This window comes from Hippocampus bargibanti, linkage group LG11 (assembly GCF_051943395.1).
Source record: "Hippocampus bargibanti isolate YZ-2025 linkage group LG11, ASM5194339v1, whole genome shotgun sequence".
Classification (NCBI taxonomy): domain Eukaryota; kingdom Metazoa; phylum Chordata; class Actinopteri; order Syngnathiformes; family Syngnathidae; genus Hippocampus; species Hippocampus bargibanti.
In genome coordinates, this window is record NC_142744.1 from 23521330 (window position 1) to 23541661 (window position 20332).

The following is a 20332-nucleotide window of genomic DNA, read 5'->3' on the forward strand; positions in this document are numbered from 1 at the left end:
TTGATGCGATGTTTTGAATACAGGTAACATCCGACTTACGACTGGGTTCCGTTCCGACCAAACGGTCGTAAGTCAAAATCCATTTGAAATGTTGAATAGAGACTCGGTGCGAAATGACTTGCAAACGGTCTGACTCGGACGCAACGGGGGCGGGCGTGGGTCTTGGTCGCCGCTGTTCTACCAGTTCCCCTCTCACCGGCCTTAGCCCGATCCGACGCGCGGCCCGACCCCACAGCCATCTGCGGCCCCGACCCGCCACCTTGCCCGGAAGCAGAATGCACTGTCGCAAAGAGGCGGCGCCGGCCGTGGGCCTAACGCAGCGTTCTCGTCGCGGCAATCCTGAGCGCCAACGGCCGACCCGCCTCGTCGCGTCGTTTCGGCGCCCAAACGCCGAACCCCACCCATTTGGCTCTTGTCCTGGCCGCACCGTATGCCGCATACTATATATATATATATATATATATATATATATATATATATATATATATATATATATATATATATATATATATATATATATATATATATCGTAGTGGCACAGAAGGGGGGAGTGTCCACCGATGCCGGCCAGGACAAGAGCCAATTGGGTATATATATATATATAGGATATATATATATATTCACAATCAAGTTTCAAGCCATTACGTTTCAGTTAACTTTTAATCTTAATTCCAAATAATTGTATGACGGGACTTGATGTAAAACACAGGAACGAGCTTCTCCTGGCATGTACGAGAACTGACATTTACTCCGTGGCCCCGTGTCCCAATAATTTGGCCGAATGAGTGCATGTGCATACATTTGATTTCTTGTTTGTTTTAAATGACAGACGGTAAATTGGTCGATTGAAAATAAAATCAAACCACTCACCTGTGAGAACTGCAGGTGAAATCCATCATGAAGTTTAAAAAAGAACATAAAACACAATGTAAAATGTCATCACAAAACCTGTCATTCAGCATCTCAAAACCAAACAAAGCTCACCCTACCTGTATGTTAGCACAGAAGCTAGCTTGACATGGCTAACCAACATATGTATGAAGGTAGCATTCATGCAAGCGTGGACATATAGCTTTGGATGCTGTTATAAAATAATCCTTAAAGGACAACTGACACCGTTTACATCAGAAAAACGTTTTAGAGCATCTAAAATACCCAAAACACACAGGCTGATATTTTTAGTCAAATGCAAAACACCAATAAAAATGACTTAATGTGTGCTAAAACTGCAACAAAATGAGCTGCAAATTGGCGATTTTCAGAAAGTCCCGCCCTAGTTCGTGACGTCACGCCAGGACGTCTTGCCTTGCTCCAGAACCAAAACAATGGCTTCAGAGAGTACAGATTCGAAGGAGATGCTTTCTTGCTACTCATCCAGTTATGAATATGATTCAAATAGTCGTCGTCATCGGCCTCCATCGGTCATGGCTGACCATGGATGACTGTACTATGTTGTTTTGCTTGTACAGTGCCTCCCTAGGCTGAAAAGCCCAATGCGAGAGTGGCAGTTCCTGCCGCAGGGGTCACATATGTGTAATGCTGTTGGTCTGTTTGCTGGTGATGGCCCCGGTTTGTTGGCTGCGGAATTCTTTCTGCGTGCACGTTTCTCCACTGCCTTTTTCACTGCCGTAGAGCAGGGTGCTGAGGACGTAGGCATTGTACACGGCCATCTTGGTCTTCATGGTTAGATAATGATTTGTCCACACTCGTTTTGTAAGTCGGGTGTTGTAGAAGCCTTTCCAATTCTCTTGTCCAATTCTGTGTCAAGCGAGAGGTTATCAGTGATGGTGGACCCAAGGTAGGTGAAGTGTTGGACGACTTCAAGTTCGTAGTCATCGATGTTGATGACTGGTGTTGATGGGGTATCTTGCCCAAGCACATTGGTCTTTTCCAAGCTGATGGTCAGTCCAAAGTCTTTGCAAGCTCGAGAAAAGCAGTCCATCAATGATTGCAGCTCCGACTGCTGGTGGGTTGCCACTGCAGCGTCATCAGCAAACAGCATGTCTCTGATGATGGTCTCGCGAACTTTCGACTTGGCTTTCAGGCGAACTAGATTGAAAGGTTTGTCATCTGATCTTGTGCGGAGGTAGATTCCCTCATGGGATGTTCCAAAGGCATGCCTTAGAACAAGAGCAAAGAAGATCCCGAAGAGTGTTGGAGCGAGCACACAGACTTGCTTGACGCCGCTGTGGATGTCAAAAGGCTCAAAGAGATTTCCATTGAACTGTACAGTCCCTTTCATGTCAGTATGGAATGATTCAATCAAGCTGTGCAGGTTGGGGGGACAGCCAATCTTTGCGAGGGCCTTGAAGAGTCCATCTCTGCTAACGAGGTCGAAGGCTTTGGTGAGGTCGATGAACGCAATGTACAGTGGCTGGTTTTGTTCTCTGCACCTCTCTTGCAATTGTCGGAGTGAGAAGACCATGTCCATTGTGGATCTACCAGCTCGGAAGCCACACTGTGATTCTGAGTAGACACGTTCTGCCAGCTTTTGAAGGCAAGCTAAGAGGACCCGAGCGTACCTTGCCCATGACGCTGAGTTAGGAGATCCCCTTTTTTTTTGTATAGGCTGACAATTTTGGCATCTTGCATGTCTTGTGGTACGGCACCTTCTTCCCAGCACTGGCATAGGAGTTCATGCAGGGGGTGGAGTAGGTTTGACTTGCAGCTCTTGAGGAGGTCAGGAGGGACGCTGTCATTGCCAGGGGCTTTTCTGGAGGCCAGACTATCTATGGCCTTACTGAGCTCATCTTCTGTTGGTGTTGCATCCAGTTCCTCCATGACGGGCAGACACTCCAGGGCTAAGGGTGTTACCACGTTTTCTCTGGAGTAGAGTTCTGAGTAGTGTTCCACCCAGCGGTGCACCTGCTGTGCCTGATCTGTGATCACTTCCCCTGTCGAAGATTTCAGAGGGGCGGTTCTGCTTTGTGTTGGTCCCATTGCCGTCTTTATGCCATCATACATCCCTCTGATGTTGCCACTTGTAGCTGCTGTCTGGATGTTTTGGCTGAGCTCTGTCCAGTAGTCATTGGCACAGAGTCTGACAGTGCGTTGAACCTTGCTTCTAGCTGATCTAAGGATCTGCAGGTTCCTTTCATTGGGCATCCGTTTGTATTCTGCTAATGCGGCCCGCTTGGCTTCAATTACGGGGGTCATCTCAGCTGACTTGGCTTCAAACCAGTCAGGTGACTTTGTTGTCTTCCCAAAGGTAGCCAGTGCAGTTTTGTGGATGGTATCTCGCAGGATTTCCCACTTGTCTGTGGCAAACATAGATATAGCTTTGTTCTGGAGATGGGCGTCATACTCGTTTTTGAAGGCCTCTGAGAATTGCTGGACAAGATCTGGCTGGGACATCGTACTGACATCGATGCGAGGATTCCCCTGCTTTTTTGAGTGGTGGAATCTCTTTGGTGTCAGCCTGATCTTGCAGCACACCAGGGAGTGATCTGTGTCGCAGTCTGCACTGTGGTAAGACCGTGTGTGGAGGACAGTCTTGATGGCTGTTCGCTTGACAAGGATGAGGATATCCTTGTCAAACAGTTATGAAGAGGAAAGCATAAATGTTTGCAATCGATTAAAGAAGTCCTTCCGTATTAATTCGAGCCGTCTGAACTCCAATGTAGTGCCCAGAAAATGCACAAGACGGCGCCCAAGCTCTGTTGGAAATGGGCTATTTTGTCTGCTGGGAATTTGTGTCAACTTGAACAATTAGTATTCTCAGTGTCCAACCGTTTACTGAATGTTGTTGAAAGAAAACGTGCTGTCAAAATACAGTCATACACGTGACCATCGTCCCAGCTGTTTTGGAACGTGTTAATGATGATTTACTAAAAACAATCACATTTACTAGTATGAACACTAAATATATTGCCTCTGTAGTGTATCCAATGTAATACAGGTTGAACATGATATTGAACATATAGAACATAATGTCCCAACTTATTTGGAATTGGTTTTGAGTTCTATTTTCTTATGAATTTGGGGCAGGTGGAACGGAGTAATAATAATAATATATTTTATTTGTAAGCGCCTTTCAAAAATCTCAAGGACACTTTAAAGCAATGGGATAGAACTAATTTAATTTGCAGGCTTTCAATGGACAGACATGATTTTTTTTTAAATGTTGGTCACATTAAAACGCATTTGTTTGGTATCCCTACTTGGTTTGATTCAAAGGTGTCCAACTGCGATGCAGAAGAGCCCAAACTATAACACAGCGGATTCAAATGATCAACTCATCAGCATACTCTGCAGGATCGTCAGGATTTTGAATCAGGGGTGTTCCAGCATGGCGTGATGTTGACATGCAGAGGAACGTCCCCAGGGGGCAGCAGTTTGACACCTGTGCTCGAGTAGGTCTAAGGCAGGGATCGGGAACCTATGGCTCGGAGCCATACCTGGTTCTTTTGATGATTGCACCTGGCTCGCAGATAAAACTAAATACAGTACATATTCTCACCTTTTCGCTGTTCATTTCCCATTAGGCTGCAGTTGGCTGAAAGCGCAATTTGATTGGATGATACTGATTTAGGTGCCGTTGATGTCGAAACAGGTAAACGTCCCCTTTTGACTAAGCGGACGAGTAAAAAAAGAAAACGAGTGTCCTACACTTCAGATTTTGCCGAAGGATTCGCCTTTGTCGAGAGAACAGGTTCTGCCGTGGTTCTAATTTGCAATGAAACAATACCATTGATGAAACAGTTGAATATCAGTGGCACTATGCCAAGCCTCATGCTAACGTTAGCATAAATATACGTAGTACTTCTGTGAGAGACAGCAGAAAGTAAACGTGCAAGCTAATGAGCATTGTGCAGGCTAGTGAGCAGAAATTTCACGTATGGACCCGGCAAGTTGACTTTCATTCTGATTGTTTGGCTGGATTTTTTTACCAATCATGAGGAACGGAAAACCATTCATATTAATGATGAGTATTATGATTTCAATAAAATGTCAGAATTTATGATTGAAAATAACTTGATATGATAATACTCACCATTGATATGAATGGTTTTCCGTTTTGCGCGTGTGCGTGTGTGTGTGGTTTTCACTGAAAAACATTCTGAAATATTTCGCTTGTTTGGCTCTCTTAGTCAAAAAGGTTCCCGACGCCTGGTCTAAGGTGATGCCTTGAGGGCTGACGAGGATCATTTTAGCATCGCCCTACATTCCTCACTGTCGCTCCCCTCTGAGATACTTCACCCACTTCATCTTTCATCTTTTGCCTTTTCTTCCTCTTCACTTTTTCCTCTTTCCACTCTGTTGAAGAAGTCCCGTCTAATAACCGGACAAAAGGCCACTAACTTTTTTTGTAATAAGTCTTACAAACTCAACTTAGATTACGGAATCGATAAAAAGGTTTCTTCAGCCATCATCTGTCCTTCTTTGAATGTGTCGGACGTTTTGCTTCTTATCCAAGATGCTTCTTCAGCGAACTAAAGTCTTACTCGTAGTTTCGGCCCTATATATATCCCTATATGTCCCTGCTCTCAGGTTGGGGGAGCAGGGGACTACTCCCTGCGGCTCCACTGATTACTTCTATTGTTCTGACTGACGACTGGCCTGATTCCCCCATTTGCCCTGGTATCACCTCATCAGCATAACTAAACCTATGTTGCCTAAGCAGTCTGTTGTACGGACATCCGGATCCAAATTGAACCCCACACCACCATGGCGGTTTAGTGAAGGATTTTGCTGTTTTATGAAAATAGCTTCTTTTACTCCCCTTTCAAACCATCTATTTTCTTTCGTGAAGATTTTAACCTCATTGTCGTCAAATGAGTGGTTGCTAGCTTTTAGGTGCATATGTACTGCCGATTGAGGCCCACGACCATTATCCCTGCGATGTTGACAAAGGGACCAATCATAGCAGAGTCCGGCACCGCCACGTCTGGACAGAAGGGACATATATAGGGCCGAAACTACCAATAAGACTTTAGTTCGCTGAAGAAGCATCTTGGATAAAAAGCGAAACATCCAACACCTTCAAAGAACTACAGATGACGGCTGAAGAAACCTTTTCATCGATGGACCACTCCTGTTTGACTGAGAGCTTACACAGACGTTATATTACGGAATGTCCTTCCATACTTTTTTGTCATGTCCTTGTTTATGATGATACTTGATCGAACGATTTTTACTACCATCTTCTAACACCATGAAGAACCCGAACCAGAGAGATTAATTACAGTAAAGTCTCGTTATATCGATATTCAAGGGAGTCGAAAAAATATCGATATAACCGGGACTATCGATATATCCGATCCTGCGCCGAACTGCATTAAACAAAAGCCGCCAAAAGAGGGCAGCCAAGCGCCATATAAGAAACGGAGCTGGCCATTAGCTCCCTTTTTTTTGGGGGGAGATGTTCCCCCAATGTTGCCTCAAAATGGCACATATAATTCTTTAATGATTGTAAACATGTATGCTTTAATCTTCAGAACTACAGTGTATTTGAAACATATTCATAACTGGATGTGTAACAACAAAGCATATTATCCGAATCTGAAGCCATTGTTTGGATTCACAAGCAATGCAAGACGCCTTGGCGTGAAGTGATTTTTATTTGCATTTAAGTAAAAAGTGACATCGGCTGTCCTTTAATACACAGTATGGAATGTTAATAATTTTCAAAATCATCGCGCTTCAGCAGACAAAACAAGAAACGTTGTTGCAAAAAACGATTGCATTCATATACAGTACAGTGGGCATGTACATAACACAACAGGGAAACTGCAACGCTTACATCTTACTGTATTATGTATACAATTTAAAAAAGTCATCAATCTTCTTCTGCTTCCCATTTTTGCCTTTTAACACAAACACTTCAATCTCTTCTGCTACACACGAGCTAGCGTCTGAAAATGAAAATGGCTCTGCTACACGGGTGCTGGGCACGTAACCAAGTCACCTGACCAAGTCGACCAATGGCGCGACTGATGGCGTGACACGTAACCAAGACACGTGACCAAGTTGACCAATGGCGCGACCGATGGCGTGTCACATGACAAAGTCACACGGCCAAGTCCACCAATAGCGCGACCGATGGCGGCTCATGTGACCAAGTCGACCAATGGCGCGACCGATGGCGGTTCACGTAACAAGACACGTGACCAAGTTGACCAATGGCGCGACGGATATATTGATATAAACAACAAAAATGGCCGGCGGGGGATGAAAAGGAGCACCGTAATAACCGGATTATCGTAATGACCGGGTATCGTACTAAACGGTACTAATTATACATAAAAAGACTAGAAATGTGCAAGGGAAATGAAAATAGTATCGTAATAAGCGGTACTATCGATATAACCGATATCGATATAACGAGACTTTACTGTATTTCAAGCCATCAATACTAGTGCAGCGCGTTTTACTGGAGACAGATTCCTTGTGTGTTCTACATACTTGTCCAATAAAGATGCTTTTATTGTGTGTTCACAACAGCCACAGCTGTACAGAAACACGAAATAATAGCAAGAATACAATCACAACAACCAAACAAATTATTTTACAGTCAAAATATTGACCTTTGCAATGGCACTTTGCTGACATCATGTACAGCAAGCACAAAATATTCAATGTTGAATGTGTCGCACTTTGATGCGTTTGCGTTCTCGCTGTGCTCACCTGTGGTGCAGAGATGCTGAGAACTGTGTTGGCCAGTTCTTTATCTTGGGACTTTTCCCGTGCAAGACGAGCTGCCTCTTTTACGTCTTTGAAGTTCTCTGAGAACTTGTCAAAACCCAACGATCCGTGAATATGTTAATTACACAGGGAAATCGCTGCGAAAAAATGTGCACAGGACTCGGGTCTCTGCTGAAAAGCCATTACCTGATGCAGTTGTTGCTCTGTAGCAAAGCCCAAACCGTAGACGGTGTTGACTCTGCTGTCAGCCCACTGACCAAACTTCTGCGATGTCTTCGTAAATGTCATGCTTGGTGTAACAATGCAGTTAATAATGGCCTAGCAAGAAAAAACAATTGACTGGTACATTTCGAAGTCGATTCATTTAGTATAATTTGTCGATAAAAAGGTTTCTTCAGCCGTCATCTGGACTTCTTTAAAGGTGTCGAACGTTTGGCTTCTTATCCAAGAGGTTTAGTCAGAAAACTAAAGTCTTGCTGGGAGTTTACCCGATATACTAGCCCGATATATATATATATATATATATATATATATATATATATATATATATATATATATATATATATATATATATATATATATATATATATATATATATATATATATGAGAATGACCGAGCAAAAATCCTGTGGGACTTCCAGATACAGACTGACAAGATGGTAATGGCCAACCAACCAGATATCGTGGTCATAGATAAAGGGGAAAGGAAAGCCGTTGTCGTGGATGTAGCGGTCCCGAGTGATGGGAACATCAGAAAGAAGGAACATGAGAAAATCGAGAAATACCAAGGGCTCAGAGAGGAGCTGGAGAGAGCCTGGAAGGTAAAGGTGACAGTCGTGCCTGTGGTGGTTGGAGCACTCGGGGCAGTGACCCCCAAACTCGACGAGTGGTTGCAACAGATCCCGGGAACAACATCGGATATCTCGGTCCAGAAAAGCGCAGTGCTGGGAACAGCACGGATACTGCGCAGAACCCTCAAGCTTCCTGGCCTCTGGTAGAGGACCCGAGCTGAAATGGGGACAGACACCACCCATGGTGGGTGAGACGAGGATTATTATATATATATATATATATATATATATATATATATATATATATATATATATCGATATATATATATATATATATATATATATCGATAGTCCCGGTTATATATATTTTTTCGGACCTACTGTCCAGACGTGGCAGTGCCGTACTCTGCTATGATTGGCCCCTGCTCTCAGGTTGGGGGGAGCAGAGGACTAATCCCTGCAGCTGCACTGATTGCTTCTATTGTCCTGACTGACGACTAGCCTGATTGCCCAATTTGCCCTGGTATCACCTCATCGGCATAACTAAGCCTATTTTGCCTAAGCACTCTATTGTACGAACAATCCAACTTGAACCTCACCCTACCATGGCGGTTTAGTGAAGTATTTTCCTGTTTTATGTAAATAGCTTCTTTTACTCCCCTTTCAAAGCATCTATTTTCTCTCGCTAAGATTTTAACCTCATTGTCGTCAAATGAGTGGTTGATAGTTTTTAGGTGCATATGTACTGCCGATTGAGGCCCACTAGTATTGTCCCTGCCATGTTGATCAAGTCTTTTTGTGAGAATTTGTTTAGTCTCCCCAATGTATTGCTCTTTACAATTTTCATTCTTACAATGTATTGAATAAACTGCATTACTTTGTTTTTCATTTGGCAGCCTATCTTTTGGATGCACTACTTTTTTTGAAAGAATAGGGAATGAAACCAAAAATTCTGAAGATACAAAAAGGAGAAGAGTAGCAGTACCTTACATTGCAGGAGTTTCTGAAAAACTACAGAGTCCTTTGGCAACACAAAATTCCTACTTATCTCAAACCGATAAACACTTTAAGGCAAAAATTAGTGCATCAATAGATTGTAAGGATGAAAATTGTAAAGAGCAATACATTGGGGAGACGAAACAAATTCTCAAAAAAGACTTTATCAACATGGCAGGGATAATACTAGTGGGCCTCAATCGGCAGTACATATGCACCTAAAAGCTATCAACCACTCATTTGACCACAATGAGGTTAAAATCTTAGGGGGAGTAAAATAATCTATTTTCATAAAACAGCTAAATCCTTCACTAAACCGATATGGTGGGGTGAGGTTCAATTTGGATCGTTCATACAACAGACTGATGATACCAGGGCAAACGGGGCAATCAGGTCAGTCGTTGACCTCATACTCAGGCAGGACAATTGAAGTAATCAGTGGAGCCTCAGGGAGTAGTACTCTGCTCCCCCCTACATGAGAGCAGGGACCTATCATGGCAGAGTCCGATACCGCCATGTCTGGACAGTAGGGATATATATATATATATATATATATATATATATATATATATATATATATATATATATATATATATATATATATATATATATATATATATATATATATATATATATATATCGGGCTGAAACTACCAGCAATACTTTAGTTCGCTGAAGAAGCATCTTGGATAAGAAGTGAAACGTCCGACACCTCCAAAGAAGTACAGATGACGGCTGAAGAAACCTTTTCATTGATGGACCACTTCTGTATGACTGAGATCTTACACAGACCTTAGTACAATTTGATGCACTCATATCTTTGAAAGAAAAACCGATTATCCAATTCTCATTAGTTTTCCATCAACTTCAAATTTTACTTTTGATTTGACAAATTGTGATTTACAGTATGCAGTGCTTGAGAATTTCATTTGTTTCATTGGCATGTTAAGAACTCAGTTTACTCATAGAACTCCTCATCCATCCATTCATTTTCTGAACAGTTTTCTCCCCACAAGGGTCAAGGGGGTCGTTGTAGCCTATCCCAGTTAGTTGTCTTTTGGCAGTGGCGGTGGACACCCTGAAATTGTTAGAGTCAATCACAGGGCACGGTGACCAACAACCATTTGCGCTCACACACCTGAGATCAATTGAAAGTGGCTAATCAGCCTCCAAAAAAGGTTTGGGAGTAATGTTGGAGGAAACTGGAATTTTCGGACAAAAAGCCACACAAGCACAGTGATAACATGTAAACAAAACCTGAGAAGGCCACAGCTGGGATTGAACAAACAACCTCTGCGACTGCGAACTACTCGACCACCGCGTCGCCCGATTAACAACTCAATGTTCCCCATTTAAGTGAACTGAAAGGCCATTGAAAAGTTTTTTTTTTTTTGCATGCAATGAAGAACTCTCAGATTTCAGTAAAATAACAGTTTAGCAGATTTTTGAGATTGGAAAACTCTTCTGTTATGTACCTAAACAATTGTGGGATATTAGCACCATGGACCTTTGTTCAAGTGAGTTGAGAATTCTTTATGACAAAGTGTTTTTTGTCGTGATATGCTGATGACAAATTAAGGTTGTAGCCAGTTCTCTGTGATGGCATAGTCTCGAACTTGTTTTTAAGGTTTTCCACAAGAGGATGTTGGTTTCACTGTAAATCCACAATTCCAGAGACCTTTGCATCACATCCAGCAGATTCACCAGTAAATGTGTCCTCCCTCTGACTACATGATAAAAAGAAAAAGACATGAGCTCAAACCTATGTAAAAAGCTTGCGACATCAACTCAGCGTGGCACGGACTTCAAATCTTGGAATCGCAGCCAAGAAGAAGCCGTTCGCCTTTGTGTCCTCATGTCCCTTCCGACAAACTGACTGACTGTGTCATCTCTCTTCTGCCTTGCCATGGCTGACATAACATGTTGGCTGTGGTGACAAGGTTAACATCACAAGCTGGATGTAGGCAACGATGAAGATTATACACTTGGAGGCAAGACTGGGCAGCTTTCTGGGAAGCGGGAATGTGGGTCAGACTCCAGGTGCTCTGAGATCAGCTGAAGCCCCCCCACCCCCACCCCCCTCCTCAGTGAAGTACTGTTGCTTGTAATCAAAATCCCGGAAGCAGCCTCAGTGTGTGTGTGTGTGTGTGTGTGTGTGTGTGTGTGTGTGTGTGTGTGTGTGTGTGTGTGTGTATATATATATATATATATATATATATATATATAAACCGGAGGACCCAGAGTTTTCTCCGGGTCCTCCGGTTTCATCCCACACTCCAAAAACATGCATGGCAGGCAGATTGACCACTCCAAATTGTCCCAAGGTGTGAGTGTGAGAGTGACTGTTGTATGTCTTTGTGTGCCCTGCAATTGGCTGGCAACCAATTCAGGGTGTCCCCCGCCTCATGCCCGAAGACAGCTGAGATAGATAGGCTCCAGCAACCCCCGCAACCCCCTCCGAGAGAGGGTGGGAGGGGCTGAAAATGAAGATGCTTGTGAACGTTTTGGAGGTAAAAAATTGTTTTATTAAAAAAAACATTTTTCCAATGTTTTGAAATGAATTCTGTTGCATTTCTTGAAACTGATTTGTTCTGCTGTGTAGAACCCATGCTCACATAGCACTGATGATGCCGTGTACACAAGAACTCTATAAATGGCGATAGGTTGGGATACATTGTTTCTCTCTGCTAAATATCGCTGGACTTTAGCCATCAAATCTGCAGTCGCAATTCTCCCAAGTCTCCACACAATGTCATCCAAATGCTGCCATGGGTCATCTAAAAAAAGAAAATACAATTCAATACAATTGTATTAACTCCTTGAAGTACAGAGGTTACTACAGTGGACGACTTATCATGATGTGAGGTTACACCATGCAAGAAAATGTTTTACCAAAAGTAAATAAATGCATTTAAAAGTGTCCTTGTTGTCCTTGTACGGCAGATGCAGTGTTTGCTTTAAGAATGCTGATAGAGAAGTACAGAGAAGGTCAGAAGGAATCGCATCTTGTCTTTGTAGATCTGGAGAAAGCATACGACAGGGTGCCCAGAGAAGAGCTGTGGCATTGCATGAGGAAGTCTGGAGTGACGGAAAAGTATGTTAGAGCGGCGCAAGACATGTATCGTGACTGTAAGACAGTTGTGAAGTGTGCGTCGGTGTGACGGAGCAATTCAAGGTGGAGGTGGGACGCCACCAGGGGTCAGCTCTAAGCCCCTTCTTATTTGCTATGGTGATTGACAGGCTGACAGACGATGTTAGACAAGAATCTCCTTGGACCATATTGTTTGCAGATGACATTGTGATCTGTAGCAAAAACGGGGAACAGGTCGCGGAGAAACTAGAGATGTGGAGATATGCCCTGGAAAGGAGAGGAATGAAGATCAGTCGCAGCAAGGCGGAATACATGTGTGTGAATCCAAGTGCAAGAGTGATGCTACAGGGAGAAAAGATAAAGAAGGTGGAGGATTTTAAGTACTTGGGGTCAACTGTCCAGAGCAATGGAGAGTGTGGAAAATTGGTGGAAAAGCGTGTCCAGGCAGGCTGGAGCGGCTCGAGAAAAATATCAGGTGTGATGTGTGATAGAAGGGTTTCAGCTAGGATGAAAGGAAAAGTGTATACAGTGGTGAGACCTGCCATGATGTTTGGACTGGAGACAGTGTCACTGAAGAAAAGACAGGAAGCAGAGCTAGAGGTAGCAGAGCTGAAGATGTTGAGGTTTTCTTTGGGAGTGACCAGGTTGGATAGGATCAGGAATGAGTACATTAGAGGGACAACTCATATTAGAGGCTTTGGAGAGAAAGTCAGAGAGGCCAGACTGAGATAATTTGGACATGTACAGAGGAGAGAGAGTGACTATATCGGCAGAAGGATGCTGAGCCTTGAACTGCCAGGCAGGAGACCGAGAGGAAGACCGAAGAGGAGGTTTATGGATGTGGTCAAAGAGGACATGACGGTAGCTGGTGTGAGAGAAGAGGATGCACAAAACCGGGATCGATGGAGGATATTGATTCCCTGTGGCGACCCCTGAAGGGAAAAGCCGAAAGGAAAAGAAGATTATTATTATCCATCCATCCATTTTCCGTACCGCTTATTCCTCATTAGGGTCGTGGGGGGTGCTGGAGCCTATCCCAGCTGTCTTCGGGCACAAGGCATGGGACACCCTGAATTGGTGACCAGAGAATCGCAGGGCACGCAGAGACACGCAGAGACAAATCATCTGCATTTACACCTAGTGATAATTTGGAGTGTTCAATCTTTTTGGAGTGTGGGAAGAAACCGGAGAACCCAGAGAAAACCGACGCGGGCCCGGGAAGAACATGCAAACTCCACACAGGGAGGCCGGAGCGGGATGCGAATCAACTGCCAGTTTCTGTAATTTCCACTCAAACCTTCTTTTGGGCAAAAAAACGAGTGTTCCTTGAAACCTTCACGATTGAAACCTTCAATATTGATGGGTTGGCAGTCCTTGAAAATGAAGTTTCGTGGTGCCGGATTAAGCCACTCGTTCCTGGAAACTTGATTGTTAAATGTGATGTAAAGAATGCATGAATCACGCATACTGATTGCCAATTAATTATGCACTGATTTGCTGTGGCGACTCCTTGTAGGGAAAAGCCAAAAGGAAAAGAATAATAATAATAATAATAATAATAATTAATAATAATAATACGTTACATTTTAAGCGCCTTTCACAGCTCTCAAGGACACTTTACAGTCACAGATAAGCATAGGAACTATAATAAATAGAATAGAATCACAAATACAATGCAATAAATAAAATACAATGATAAATAGAAACACGAGAGAGAGCCACACAGAAAATGCAATTTTAAATAGGTGGCTTTTGAGATGGGAATTGAAGGTGGGAAGAGGTTCGATGTTACGAATGTGTTGGGAGGAATGAAGTCCAGAGTTTGGGGCAGAGCAGCTGAAGGCACTGTCACCCATTGAGCTAGGGAGGGCCACACAGAGGCGGAGGGAGGAAGAGGATCAAGGGAACGAGAGGGAATAGAAATTTGAAGAAGGTCAGAAAGATATGGTTGATTCTATATTTGACCGGGAGCCAGTGGAGCTCTTGGAGGACGGGGCGATGTGGTGAAAGGATGAGGTTCTGGTGATGATCCGAGTTGAAGAATTCTGGACGAGTTGATGTTTGTGGAGAAGTTTCTGAGGTACACCAAAGAGAAGTGAATTGCAATAGTCAATCCGGGAGGTGACAAGACTATGAACGAGGATAGCAGTGGTGTGAGGAGTGAGAGACGGGCAAAGACGATTGATAGTGCGTAGGTGGAAGTACGCAGACCAGGGTTAAGTTATTGATATGGGAGTGGAAAGATAGTGTGCTGTCAACAATGACACCTAGGCTTTTCAACTCATGGGAGGGAGAAACGGTCGAATTGTCAATATTGAGAGAGAAACTGTTAGCTTTGCTCAAGGTGGATTTGGTACCAACGAGGAGAATTTCAGTTTTATCATCAACAATGCAACCATTAGAATCAGAACCAGAAAGCTTTTAATCATCCCACATTGGAGACATTTCAGTGAGTAAGTGGATGGCTGTTTACCTCACCTTATCTTGAGTCTTTTGGAAACTTCAGTCTCATTTTGGACCTGATAATGCTTCAGCATTGAGTAGAAGAATTTGTGCCGAGAAAGAAAATCTGACATTTCACCTGGAGGGGGCAAAAAGTGAATGAAAAACTAAAAAGTTACCTTGAAATCAATTTCAATTAGAATGGAACAAGACAAGTAACAAAATTGAGAGGAACTAAATAGAAGAAGGTGAATGAAATAAATACCTTGTGCTCTGAAAGCGGGTCACAATGTTCCCACAGGGCAGAGAACTTTCATTGACCCTGGATCTGCTCCATAATCCACAAAGACGTCCATGAAGAATCGTGAGTTTTAGATCGTTTCAGCGGGTAAATCGAGTTACCAGACACATTTCCTGATGAATGCATTTGCCAAATCTCCGCAGTTCATACATCGGTGACATGACTGTCTTGAAGCAGTAAGCACTTCGGCGCGTGTGTCGGCGCATCAGTGGCACCCATCACTGGTTTGGCCAGTACAGAGATAAATTATTTTCTGTTGACTAGAAGATAGATGTTTTTGCAAAATATTTTCATCAAATTGGGAATTCATTTTTCTGTCAATGGTTGACCCAAGTCAGAAAATCTATCCTACACCACACAATTTTCCAATTGGATTACAGTTTTGGTGATGAGGCTTTGTGGGGGGTTATTTCACTGAACGCAGCATTGTGTGTTCAGTCACAGGTTTAGATTTATGCAATAATTGAAGCAATTCTAAATTATACACATACAGTATGTAGTCACTCACTTTCACTGCTTTGCGGATGACACCCAACTCTACCTCTCCAGCAAACCCGATGCCTCTCTTCCACCTTCATCCCTTTCACTTTGCCTCTCAGAAATTTTATCCTGGCTTTCCCATAACCTTCTCAAGCTTAACAGTGAAAAATACGGAACTTCTCCTTGTCGGTACCAAATCCAGCCTACACAACAAGCAAACATTTTCTCTCTCAACATTGACAGTCCAACCGTGTCCCCCTCCCTTCAGGTCAAGAGCCTGTGTGTCATCCTCCATCGCTCACTATCTTTCCACTCCCATATAAATAACATAACTCGGTCTGCATATTTCCACCTCCGTAATATCAATCGTTGCTGTCCCTCTTTCACCCCTCACTCCACTGCTATCCTTATCCACAGTCTCGTCACTTCCCGTATCGATTATTGTAACTCACTTCTCTTCGGTGTCGATCAGAAATTTCTCCATAAACTCCAACTCGTCCAAAATTCTTCAGCCCGGATCATCACTAAAACCTCCTTCTTTCACCACATCACCCGTCTTCCAGCCGCTCCACTGGCTCCCTGTCAAACTTTGTATTGAATTCAAAATACTTCTGTTTACATTCAAAGCCATCCATAACCTTGCCCCTCCCTATCTGTCTGACCTGCTTCAAATCTCCGATCCCTCTCGGTCCCTCCGATCCTCATCCTCCCTTCACCTCTATGTGCCTTCTGCACGTCTCACCATGATGGGGTGCAGAGCTTTCAGCTGCTCTGATCCAAAACTCTGGAATTCAATTCCACCCAACATCCGTAATATTGACTCCCTCCCTACTTTCAAATCCCACCTCAAAACTCATCTGTTTAAAATAGCATTCATGGTCTAGTTAAATCAGCTATTTTATTATTTATCATTTTATTTATGGTTCTATTGTTTTGTGTATTGTTTTTTTTTTATTGTAAAGTGTCCTGAAAGACGCTTGGAAATCAAATTTATTATTATTATTATTATTATTATTATTATCTCATCTCATTTTCCGTACCGCTTATTCCTCATTAGGGTCGCGGGGGTTGCTGGAGCCTATCTCAGCTGTCTTCGGGCACGAGGCGGGGGACACCCTGAATTGGTTGCCAGCCAATCGCAGGGCACACAAAGACATACAACAGTCACTCTCTAGGGACAATTTGGTGTGGTCAATCTGCCTGCCATGCATGTTTTTGGAGTATGGGAGGAAAGTAGAGGCCCGGAGAAAACCCACGCGGGTCCGGGGAGAACTTGCAGACTCCACACAGGGAGGCCGGACCGGGACGCGAACCGGCGACCTCTGCACTGTGAAGTCGGTGTGCTAACCACTCGACTACCGGGCCGCCCCTATTATTATTATTATTATTATTATTATTATTATTATTATTATTATTATTATTATTATTATTATTATTATTATTATTATTATTATTATTGTTGTTATTATTATGATAGTCCTCACCTTGGTGCCGCCCACACTGATAATGCGATAGACGTTGCGATTGGAGTCGAAGAAGAGAGACACGCTGACCGCATGCTTGCTTGCAGGGATCCAGTTCCGCTTTGTGGCTGTGTCGATCTGGAAGACATGAGCCCGCGTGCTGAAGATTGGCTGCTCTCTGGGGGAAAAGAACAAGAATGATAATGGTTGTTTTTGACAGCGAGATTGACCTGTTTTTGTGGTGAAGATGACACCTAGAAAGACACATGGCAAAGTTACACCTTACAGGGTTTGGTTTTTTTCCCCCAAGATGGCGCCTGAGGAGGCAGCCGTCAGCAAGTGCTCTCATGAGCCTTGCTTTTTTTGTTGTTTTTGTCTTGTTATTGTGTTTTCTTTTGTCACATTGTGTTGTTGTGCGTCATGTGGAACGGATACGGATTGTTTTCAGCAATTTTGGCCCCGACAATCATCAAGGAGGAGACTGTGCTGAGCGGTTGCGCCTTTTCGGCAGCATGAATATGCCAGTACTGTTTTTGAATGGGAGGAATGTTGATGCCATTCGACTGTCATCGCTGGACAGCTTTGGGGCCATTGTGCTTTTTTGCGCCTGTAATGGGCAGCATCTTCACAGCCCCGCTTTGTTCAGCGGAAAGGTCGGTGTTGTTGGACAGTCTGCGTTGGATGGATGCATGGCTTGAGGAGCCCGCGATAAGAAGAAAGGAGCGTCAGCGCAGAGCGCCCATGCGTATGTTGAACTGTCACGTATGTTGATGTGTCAATGTCTTTTCGTCAATGGATGCTACAGCTTTCAACATTTAGCTTGTACTAGACGTGCAAATTCCACCCTGACGTCCCTGATCCACTGCTGAAATTGATTCTTTCTCCTCTTTCATCTAGAACTGCTTCATATCACTAAGAGGGTACAGCAAGTCCTGAAGAATGAATGACTGACTCTCTGTGTCTTTGTGTTGTCATCTTATGTTGTTTTTGTTTTTTCCCAAGATGGCGGCGTGTTTACACGCAGCGGCTCCCCTCTCCTGGCAAATTAGCGTTTTCATGTTTATTATGTTTATTATGTTTGTTAAAGTCATTTTAAGTGCCTTGCATGCTGGGTCCGAGAGGACAGTAATTTCATCTGTGCTGTATTTCATCTGTGCTGTATGTCATGCATATTAGCATATTTGACAATAAAGTTGTCTGACTTTTTTGACTTTGACTTCCAATTAAATATTTTCAACTCCCCCCATATAAGAAAAATCTGGCATTTAAAAGGGGTGTGTACAATTTTTTCACGCATTTTTATTAGTGCGTGCGTGTATGCGAGTGCGCTTGCACGCGTATGAGTGTGCGTCCACGAATTAAGTCTCTGTGTGTGCGCGCGTGCGTGTGTACGTGCACGAGTTTGTGCGTCTGACGCTCTTTTCACTAACAGTAAAATGGAAACTGGTTGGCCACCCCTGTACTAATCCACGCATCCGGATTTTCACGTTAAATCAAACAAGTACTGTCTATCAATTTTAATATGGACATTATATAATACATTCCGGATACCGAGGGGAATGACCTTACCTTTCTCTGTGATGAGGAAACATCCTAAAAACTGTTTGACGCATCTTTTCTAGAGTGAGATTAGGCAGTAAAATAAATTGTGTTTTCTTAGTTTTTATATAAAAGAAATAATGCTAAAACTCACCCCATGTCGTTATAGTAACCGACGAGCGTGTCTTTCAATCTCCACTTTCCATCCAAGAGTCAAGATGTTTTCTTCCTGCCTTTCTTCCAGCAGAATTGGAGAGGTTGCTGCTGCAGCACCGCACTATAACACCTGGAAAGTGTCAAATCCCGGAAGCTTCCTCGTCTCTTTCTATTCTGTCCACAGTCCTTGAGGTGCCTTGTTGTTGCGTGATCTATCCGACTTTCCTGCTCCCTGTACTTTTCAGTCTGCATCATCAAGAGAATGCCACCTGCTGCAAGCAACACGAATTGCAGCATCTCGCGAGTACGTCATGTCTTAATTTTAAGTGTGTCGCATATTAACGTTTTGACAAGGAAAGCGGAGTACCAATTTGAAAGTATCACACAGCTATATTGATTCAATTACGGTGGAACTTTCAAGCGTTCAACATCCTCTTTGAGTTTCAATTTACAGCACTTGTGGTTCGTGATTGGTGAAACGTTAATACTGTACAGTACTGTACAGGACAGCGGCTCTACATTACCACCGCTGGACATGCCTGCTCTATATTGTCCATATGTAGACTGCAAAAGATGGATGAAAAGGTTTCTTCAGCCGTCATATCTCTCTCTCTCTCTCTCTCTCTCTCTCTCTCTCTCTCTCTCTCTCTCTCTCTCTCTCTCTCTCTCTCTCTCTCTCTCTCTATCTATATATATATATATATATATATATATATATATATATACAGTAAAGTCTCGTTATATCGATATTCAAGGGAGTCCAAAAAATATCGATATAACCGGGACTATCGCTATATCCGACCCTGTTTGCATGTAATTTTCTCAGTGCGTGCATAGAAATAGTATCGATATAACCGGGACTATCGATATATCCGATATCGATATAACGAGACTTTACTGTATATATATATATATATATATATATATATATATATATACATAGTGAGACCTCAATTTACGAACTTAATTGGTTCCCAGACAGAGTGTCTAAGGCGAAAAGTGTGTATCTCTAAAAACATTCCCATAGGAAACCATTAAAATGGGAATAATCCGTTCCCAGGTTTCCATAAAATATACTTTTCAACTAAATAAGCCTTAAAACTACACACAACCTACCTTATCCTGTGCATAATAAATGTGCTATTGTATTGTAATGAAAGAAATACACTGCACTGTATAATAAAGTCACTTTATTTACATTTGTGATGGTCATTGATGTCTCTTAATTGACACCTGTTGCTTTCTGACTTGTAAGGTCTTACAAAACTGAGGCATCACATTATCATTCATCATGTTGATGATTCTTATAGCCTTTTCTGAATGGAACTGTTCAATAAAAGCCTGCACATCAACTCCTGAATGGCCTGCTTCGGCTTGTCCTCTTGAAGGCAAATCAAATTCTCTGTGTAGATGACCTCATTATGGTCA

The 20332-nt window shown here is 43.0% G+C and overlaps 1 protein-coding gene across 1 annotated transcript; it reads right to left on the reverse strand.

Annotated features, from left to right (window-relative positions):
• Window positions 1–7596: 7596 nt before the first annotated feature.
• Window positions 7597–19124, reverse strand: LOC148891971 (homer protein homolog 3-like). Its single transcript, XM_089007909.1, has 3 exons — window positions 18903–19124; window positions 17231–17387; window positions 7597–7962 (listed from the first exon to the last, which is right to left on the reverse strand). The coding sequence occupies exons 1-3, from the start codon at window positions 18905–18907 to the stop codon at window positions 7762–7764; spliced, it is 363 nt and encodes a 120-aa protein (XP_088864035.1). The 5' UTR covers window positions 18908–19124; the 3' UTR covers window positions 7597–7761.
• Window positions 19125–20332: the final 1208 nt, after the last annotated feature.